This window comes from Octopus sinensis, linkage group LG18 (genome assembly GCF_006345805.1).
Source record: "Octopus sinensis linkage group LG18, ASM634580v1, whole genome shotgun sequence".
Lineage (NCBI taxonomy): Eukaryota > Metazoa > Mollusca > Cephalopoda > Octopoda > Octopodidae > Octopus > Octopus sinensis.
Genome location: NC_043014.1, coordinates 48,177,429 through 48,187,372, shown reverse-complemented (window position 1 = coordinate 48,187,372; position 9,944 = coordinate 48,177,429). Strand labels below are relative to the sequence as shown.

Here is a 9,944-nt window from a genome sequence, read left to right as displayed (position 1 = left end):
GTAACGAAGAATTTGTTGGTGAGAAAATCTGAAAGCAAATATTTCATTTTTAATAAAATATCTATTGTGTCTGGGGAGAGTAATTTTCTTTTTGTGCCTTATAATGTAACACACTCACCAGTAAAATTTTCCACTTATTTCTTATTTTATTTTCCTAAAATTTTCGTTGCGTCTTGCAACCTTTTCAATAGTTTTGACTCTCAAAACTATTGAAAAGGTTGCAAGAAGCAACGAAAATTTTAAGAAGATAAAAATAAGAAAGAAGTGGAAATTTTACCAGTGAGTGTGTTACATTATAAGGCACAAAAAGAAAATTACTCTCCCCAGACACAACAGAATATGCTTCAACACACAAAATCATATAAAGAAAACGAAATAAAATGTCTATAAATAATTTTATTAAAAAATGTAAACATTTAACACAAATCTTAAGGCAAACAGACCAATATAAGAAGTTAATTTACATTTGATGACATTCAGTAAATCTTTTTATCTCCCTCTCTAAATATTTGAACTGTTTGTGTTATTTATTTGAATTTTCAGTTGTTTGAATATTAATTTGATCAAAGTTTTGTATCAAGGAATCTGATTCTGCATTTTCATTTAGAATTTGGTCTGTTGGTGGAAAATGCTGAGTTTCCTCCATATGTAGTGATGATCGACTTCCAGAATTTTCTTGGGCTGCTTCCAATAACTGATTAATAAGATATTGATCTTTGCTTCTGTGATCAGGCAAAACTGGTGGCCATGGATTCCCTGCAAAACATACAACAATGAAAATGTGTTGAAATAGCATTAAAAAATCACAATACTTTTTAGCAAAAAACATTTTTTTAAACATGTACAAAACCTGACAAGAGACATTCAAATTATTTTGATATTCAACTTGATGAGAAGACAAACCTGCTAATTAATTTTTTAATTGTTTGTTGTGCACTTTCAAGTAATCACATGGTCCTTCATCATCATCGTTTAATGTCTGCTTTCCATGCTAGCATGGGTTGGACGATTTGATTGAGGACTGGTGAGCCAGATGGCTGCACCAGGCTCCAATCTTGATCTGAAAGAGTTCCTACAGCTGGATGCCCTTCCTAATGCCAACCACTCCGAGGGTGCTTTTACGTGCCACCGGCACAGGGGCCAGTCAGGCGGTACTGGCAACAACCTCGCTTGAATCTTTTTACACATGCCACCGGCACAGGTGCCAGTAAGGCGATGCTGGTAACGATCACACTCGAATGGTGCCTCTTACATGCCACCGGCATAGAAGCAAGTTAGCCACTCTGGCAACGATCACACTCGGATGGTGCTCTTAGCATCCTACTAGCACGGGGCACAAGGTCCTTGAATGTCAAATATTCATTATGCATTGAAATTCATTGAGGAAGAATATGAGCATCTGTCTGCAGATTGAGATAAGTTCCTTTCTTGCTTAAATTTGAAGTTGAGCTGTGAGTATTAATGAAATCTTTCTGTAAGACAGCAGTAACAGTTCTTAGACCCCTTTTTAAATGTTGGTGTCTTATCTAGTACTACCCATGTAATGATGCCAGTCTCTCCTTTATCTCTTAATTTCTAAATATATTCAATGGCAGAACGAGCTGTTATGCTAGTGCAAGACAGTGATTTGCGTTGGACAAAACACATTGCTAAAATTGTCAAGAAGGCTGAGGGTGTCTTGGCATCACTCACCAAATCCTTTGTGAGCCGCTCTCCGGCTATCTATCTGCGGCTTTATATAGCTATGGTAAGACCTCACCTGGAATTTGCATCACCGGTCTGGAACCCCTATCTTGCCCAGGACATCAATCGTCTGGAAGCTGTTCAGCGACGTGCAACCAAAAGAATACCCTCCATCAGGCATTTGCCATATCCTGAACGCCTTACTTCCCCGACGTCTGGCAGCTGACTTGGCAGACACCCATAAAATTATCAACCATTGCACAAACAATAACTCTGAGCACCTCTTCAAACTCCACCCATCTAACACCCGTGGACATATTTACAAAGTAAGGAAACAGCACAGCTCCCATGACTTCAGGAAACATTTTTTCATGCTGAGAGTTGCTGAAGCATGGAACAAACTGCCGGCATCGGTTGTTAGTTGTCGGAGCACTGCATCCTTCAAAACTTCCATGCTTCCTGAGATTCGCCAACACTACACTTGATTTTCTCCCCTCCATACACACACAAGCATGTATCTGACTCATACACTGTTCACTTTCCAGACATTTCTACATTACTGCATGTACTTTATATGCACTTTCTGACAAGTTGTGGTGCACCTGAGCACTGTATACAATAATTTCATTATTATAAGACACTAGTGAAGGTATGCGCTGAGTGTCATATTACCGTTAAACACAGAGGACACACAAGGACAGACAAACGGATTAAGTCGATTATATCGACCCCAGTGCGTAACTGGTACTCATTTAATCGACCCCAAAAGGATGAAAGGTAAAGTTGACCTCGGTGGAATTTGAACTCAGAACATAGCGACAGACGAAATACTGCTAAGTATTTTGCCCAGCGTGCTAACGTTTCTGCCAGCTTGTCACCTTTGTGTCATATTTATTACCTTGTTAATGGATTATTGGTGGAGACATCAGCTCAAATAAGGACCATAGATGAATCAACACAGATGTGCGCACACAAACAAAGAAGCAGAGAAAATTGGTAAAATGTATTGAAAGGGAAAAGGTAAAATATAGTTATGTCCCTTTACATCATAGATAAAATATGATATATCAAAAAAATGTAACTTTACTTTTTCAGTTGGTAATTATGAACATCAGCTCTCTCTCTCTCTCTCTCTATTAGATTCTGCAGTGATTTATATCTAGGTTTTTGTGTAGCACTAAAACAGAAACTTTCTCAGCTAAAACATCCAATAACAAATGAATTTTCTGCCGACTCAGTAGTACCAAAATGCCCTTAATCTGACGTCAGTACACAATGACCTTTGTGCCGTTTGATCTTTGGTAGAGGCAATTCTCTGTTCGTCACTGCATGCTGGCTGATTTTGCCCTTTCTTTCTTTACAATATTCCTGCCAGGTGACTTTAAATTACACTTGAGAGCTTTGTCCCACCTTCATCATTTTTTTGATGTGTGATGAATCATCATCACCATTTACCATTTGTTTTCCATGCTGGCATGGGCAGGAGAGTTTAGGGTCCAACAAGCCACGATCGTTGCCTGAGCAACAAACTGGCCTTCGTGCTGGTGGAAAGTTAAGCACATCATTCGAACGTGATCGTTACCACGTCGCCTTACTAGCACTTGTGCTGGTGGCACGTGAAACATTCGAGCGAGGACGTTGCCAGTGCTGCTGGACTGGCTCCTATGCAAGTGGCACATAAAAAGCACCATTTCGACATGGCCGTTGCCAGTACCACCAAACTGGCCCTTGTGCTGGTGGCATGTAAAAGCACCCACTACACTCTCAGAGTGGTTGGCGTTAGGAAGAGCATCCAGCTGTAGAAACTCTGCCAGATCAGATTGGAGTCTGGTTCGCCAGTCCTCAGTCAAATCCTCCAACCCATGCTAGCATGGAAAGCGGACGTTAAATGATGATGATGATGAAGCCACAGAGTAACATCAAGCTCCAATGTAGCTTTTTCATAGTTTCTATGGCTGGTTGCCCTTCATATTGCCAACCACTTTACAGAGCGTACTTATTTCTTTACTGCCCACAAGGGGCTAAACACAGAGGGGACAAACGGATTAAGTCGATTACATCAACTCCAATGTGTAAATGGTACTTATTTAATCGACCCCGAAAGGATGAAAGGCAAAGTCAACCTCGGCGGAATTTGAACTCAGAACGTAATGGCAGACAAAATACGGCTACGCATTTCGCCCGGCGTGCTAACATTTCTGCCAGCTCGCCACCTTACTGACTGCATTTCATGTGACATTGATACAAGCAAGGCCACCAAGTAACTTGCAAAACTAAAGAAAGGAAAAGGAAAAAAGCTTTCATGTCTGAGTGGACGCCATCATCATCATTAAACATCCTTTTTCTATGCTGTTGTAGCGTGTAACCATTTTCAGACAGTAGCGCCAATTTGTGGTAGCTGGCAATATGACGTAATGTATTGCCGAAGAAATACGATTGACGTTTTCCCATCGGTTGAAATAACTGCTCATATAGGAATTCTAAGAATTAGTTAAAGAATATTTTTATGTGATTTCGATTCTTTAAAGTCAAGTTGAGCAGTTATAAAAACCCTGAGTTTTGGGAAAAACTTCAGTGTTTGTGGGATGTAACTAAACTCCACGACACTCATTCTTTTAAGACATCGGTTATTTTTTTATGCCATGTTTATAAAAAATCCAACACTGTCATGGGTTGAACAGTTTGATAGGAGCTAGTAAGGCCAGGGCAAACACCAGGTTCTATTGTTAGTTCTGGAATGGTTTCTACGAATGGATACTTTCCTAACATCAACCACTTTCCAGAGTGTACCAGGTGCTTTTTATGTGGCACCTGCACTAGTACCATTTTCTGGAAGTGTATTTCAGAAAGAGATGGCATTATACATGGTGTCGAAGGCTACAATATGATAGAGGGACAAGCACAGGTACCTTGCTATAAAGAAAATACATGGCTTCCTCATTTTCTGCAAGGGTGGGTGAGAATAGCCAGAAGGGAGAAAGATTGGGGTAACATACTCACAACATACAGGAAAACAAGTATAAGGAAAAATATAGACCAGGGATGAGTAAAGTTTTTTGAGAAGCAGGTTGCATGAGACAAGGCAACCTTGTGGGCCACAATACTAAAAGAACTGAAGGTAATTTTTCATGAGGTATCATTCAGAAGTTCCTCTTTTGGGCCACAGGCAGCCATGACTGATATAGACCATGGATAAGAAGGGAGGCACGTGTGTATACAGTAAACACAAACATACATGTTGACTCAGTCACTGTTTACTGTCCAACATCATATTTATGAATCTACCTTTTAATTCTAGAATTCCAAGAGCTCCATCTTTTCCTGGATAAACTGTTGGCAGTTTGTACATGTCTGTAAAACTGGTGGTGTAGTTAGAATAGCGAGGGACTAACACTTTAAACAGTTTTAATACCAAGTCCTTTTCCTGGAAAATACAAAAAAAAAAGATTATTAGATTAAACAAATGACAAAAATGAACACATAAAACACTAAATAAATGAATGGAATTGTTGTAGTTACTAATTGTGAACTATTAAGGAAATAGTTCCCAACCTCGGTTACGCCCCACACCCCTAAAAACCTTTAATATGTCCTCGCACCCCTTAAGTAATAATTTATATAATAAAGGTACCCAGGGCTATTGCCCTCTTTGACCCCCTATAAATCCAGCCCTTAAGTAACAATTTATATAATAAAGGTACCAGGGCTATTGCCCTCTTTGACCCCCTATAAATCCAGCCCTTAAGTAATAATTATATAATAAAGGTATACAGAGCAATTGCCCTCTTTGACCCCCTATAAATCCAGCCTTAAGTAATAATTTATATAATAAGGTACCCAGGGCTATTGCCCTCTTTGACCCCCTATAAATCCAGCCCTTAAGTAATAATTTATATAATAAGGTATACAGAGCAATTGCCCTCTTTGACCCCCTATAAATCCAGCCCTTAAGTAATAATTTATATAATAAAGGTACCCAGGGCTATTGCCCTCTTTGACCCCCTATAAATCCAGCCCTTAAGTAATAATTTATATAATAAAGGTATACAGAGCAATTGCCCTCTTTGACCCCCTATAAATCCAGCCCTTAAGTAATAATTTATATAATAAAGGTATACAGAGCAATTGCCCTCTTTGACCCCCTATAAATCCAGCCCTTAAGTAATAATTTATATAATAAAGGTACCCAGGGCTATTGCCCTCTTTGACCCCCTATAAATCCAGCCCTTAAGTAATAATTTATATAATAAAGGTATACAGAGCAATTGCCCTCTTTGAACCCCTATAAATCCAGCCCTTAAGTAACAATTTATATAATAAAGGTACCCAGGGCAATTGCCCTCTTTAACCCCCTATAAATCCAGCCCTGAATGCACCCGATTGGAATACCCTGTGTTAAGGTGACAGCAGCTCCTAAACAGGGTAACATTAGCTAACATTCTCATGAGATCTGGAACTTCTTTCTGGTAATCAGTTGAGCCAAGATATGTAGAATTTAGCCGACAACACACGAAGAAAATGGTGTGAATGAGGCCATTAGGTTAGTACGGCATAGTTTCGGTTGTAGTAGCACAGATTTCCGTCGATTTCCGTAAAAAACTTTTATTTTTTTACATAAGTAATGAGAGCGAAAGAGACTAAGAGGAAGCGATTTTATGACGAGAAGGTTTCTCTTTGAAGTCGGCCTGTGTGCGTTTGATGGGGTGTGGGAGACAGACAGTATGTTGTGTAAGTGAAGTGCTTCTGTTAGTGTGTGCGAAGAGACAGACATACATATACACATACACCGAGTAAAAAATTACGATGAATCGGCCATACATACATACATACATACATAAACACACACACATACATAGATACATACACACACACACACACATACATGCATACATACATATACACATACACCGAGTAAAAAATCAGTTATCTCTCTCTTTCACACATTACTCTCTCTGTCTCTTCGCACACACTAACAGAAGCACTTCACTTACACAACATACTGTCTGTCTCCCACACCCCATCAAACGCACACAGGCCGACTTCAAAGAGAAACCTTCTCGTCATAAAATCGCTTCCTCTTAGTCTCTTTCGCTCTCATTACTTATGTAAAAAAATAAAAGTTTTTTACGGAAATCGACGGAAATCTGATCTACGACATACGAAACATCGCCGGTTAGTACTCCAATGTTGCATTTGTTTCTACAGCTACCGAGAGAAAGAGAGCGCCATGTGGTTTTATTATCACTGTAGTAACCAGACTATTGGATGTTGTTATACAATGCTGGCCACAATGTTCTTCCTCACATTATTGTGGCTTTTGAATCATGTCAACCCGTAGATTAGATGGCCAACAGACCCCCTGAAGTCTGTTTCAGGGTTACCTATTTAGAGTTGAGTGAACTGGAATCGATACGAAATGAAGTGTTTTGCTCAACAACTCAACACACCTCCCACACTGGGAATCGAAACCACAATCTTGTGATCAAGAATGCAACACCCAAACCATTAGGCCATATGACTTCATGGCGTTATTATACTTAGCATGAAAACTTTTAGTTATTACCCTTAAGGTTTCATAAAGAAGTCATGTAATGCTGACAGTAGGGTTTGAACCTGAGGAGTAACCCAAGATATTAGTTTTAGGAAATCTAGCCAATATCATGCTTTCTTGACCTTCAAACTGTTACTCCATTTACCCAGTACAAGAGTTACTTTCATCTTTTATTAAACAACCAAATAATTGTTTTATCAATCATAGCAGTGTTAAAGTGAAAGATGGCCAGAATTTGCTACACATAGATCAAGGTTCCAAAGTTTAATAATAATAATAAAATATTGTGTACAGTGCTCAGGTGCACTACAACTCATCTAAAGTGTATGTATAATCAGGTGTAGTTTCGGCGGATTTCGGAAAGCATGAGGGCCTTAAAGGATGCAGTGTCATGGCAGTCAACAACTGACGCAGGCAGTTTGTTCCATGCTTCAGCAACTCTGTTAAGATTGAGGATTGATCCTATGTTACATACAATTAATTGTCTTCATTTCAAAATATCATCTTCATCACAACTGGCTTTACCGATATTTCTAAATATTGAAGGGTTTTTCTCAAGTAAATTACCAGCAAACTTACCAACAACCAATAATCAGCCAATTCCATAGTTTTAGGGTCTTTGGGACCATTTTTAATGGCCAACTGAAGTAGCTGCAATTAAAAATATAAAACTCAGATGAAGATTAAAAGATAAGTTATTTAACGATATGCACTCATCATCATTACATTTTGGTATTAGATCCTGCCCAAGTCAATTTTGCCTTTTATTCCTCTTAAGCTGATAAAATAAAATCAGACAAGAACTGGTCTGATTTAACTGGATAACCTATCCCACGTAAAGCTGCTTGCTTTGGTTTCAAAATTCGAAACAATCAAGTGCCGGTGTAGCTGTGTAAGAAGCTTGCTTTCCACCGCGTGGTTCTGGGTTCAGTCCCACTTCGTGGCACCCTGGGCAAATGTCTTCTATTATAGTCTCGGGCCAACCAAAGCCTCGTAAGTGGATTTGGTAGACAGAAACTGAAAGAAGCCCATCATATATATATTTATATATGTGTGTCTTTGTGTCTGTTTGTCTCCCAGCACCACTTGACAACCTGTGTTTGTGTGTTTACATCCCCGTAACTTAGCGGTTCCGTAAAAGAGCTGACGGAATAAGTACCAGGCTTTAAAAAAAAGTACTGGGATCGATTCAATGAACTAAAAATTTTTCAAGGCAGTATCCCAGCATGACCGCAGTCTAATGACTGAAACAAGTAAAAAATAAAAGATGAATATTACAGATAGGCGTAGGAGTGGCTGTGTGGTAAGTAGCTTGCTTACAAACCACATGGTTCCGGGTTCAGTCCCACTGCATGGCACCTTGGGCAAGTGTCTTCTACTATAGCCTCGGGCCGACCACAGCCTTGTAAGTGAATTTGGTAGACAGAAACTGAAAAAGCCCGTTGTATATATGTATATATATATATATGCGTGTGTGTGTTTGTCCCCCCAACATCATTCGACAACCTATGGTGGTTTGTTTACTTCCCCATAACTTAACGGTTCGGCAAAAAGGACCGATATAATAAGTACTAGGCTTACAAAAGAATAAGTCCTGGGGTCGATTTGCTAGACTAAAGGCGGTGCTCAAGCTTGGTCACAGTCAAATGACTGAAACAAGTAAAAGAGAGTAAAGAGTATAGCAATCTGGAAGATTCGTTGGCCGTAGCATTTCTTCCAGCTCTTTATATTCTTACTTTAAATGCCGCCGAGGTCAACTTTGTCTTTCAGCTTTCGGAATCGATAAAATAAAGTACCAATCAATCACTAGGGTCGATCCAATCGACTGACCTTCACCGTCAAAAGTTGCTGGCTTTGAGCCAAAATTTCATACAATTATTATTAGGGAGATGAACTTCAATAGCTCACAGCTGTTTCTGCTATAAAATGCAGTTGACTCATAGTTGGGTGCCTGAATAATACCTTATTGCTTCATCGGAACCTCCAATATGGAGTGCAATTTATTTGGGAAAGATTGACATTTGTGCTTATATAGGGAACGACATCAATGTTAAAACCGAAATATTAAACACAGTTATTATCATTGTATTATATTGTGTTCTTAAAGAATGAGTTTCTTTCTTATTTGGTTCTGTACAATTATTTCTAATTATCATTAGTTAATTGTTAATTTTTACTGTTTGTACGCGATGTAAACCCACCACTATTTCTATTTCTCCGTCCCTAACGTTTTGGGCCCGACTACCGATCATGGAAAATTGAATTCCCGTCAGAACATTTCTTGGTACTTACTCTTTCTGTGTAACCTCTAGCTTCGTCAAGACGATGGTAGTAAGATTCTATTCGTTCATATCGGACTACAGCAGTAACTGTTCTACGAAGTCGTTCTATACGGGCTGAAGGGCCGCCACCGAACCCCAGAGTGGCACTCATATACCTTGGACGCGTACGAACAACAAACTTCAACATTTTGATCGTTGAATCTGCTTTTTCCGAGTTAAGAAACTTCCCGCAGACAAAAGGTGCTTGTGCCCGGTGTCAATTGTAAAATGTCTACTATTTACAAACAGACAAACAAACAAAGATACACTCTCTCTCTCTCTTCGTTTTTTTTGTTAATCACTCATTCTCATTTAATTGTGTATATTTTTATTGTTTGTTTATTCATACGTTTCGTCTCATTCGATACCATGACCTCCAATGTTTGTTT

At 39.1% G+C, this 9,944-nt stretch overlaps 1 protein-coding gene across 1 annotated transcript; it reads right to left on the bottom strand.

The window, feature by feature from the left end:
* Positions 1–373: 373 nt before the first annotated feature.
* On the bottom strand, positions 374–9,798 carry LOC115221670 (39S ribosomal protein L17, mitochondrial). The gene is made up of 4 exons (XM_029791872.2): positions 9,527–9,798; positions 7,814–7,885; positions 4,969–5,107; positions 374–756 (listed from the first exon to the last, which is right to left on the bottom strand). Exons 1-4 carry the CDS (start codon positions 9,701–9,703, stop codon positions 524–526), a joined length of 621 nt encoding a protein of 206 aa, XP_029647732.1. The 5' UTR covers positions 9,704–9,798; the 3' UTR covers positions 374–523.
* Between the last annotated feature and the right edge of the window lie 146 nt (positions 9,799–9,944).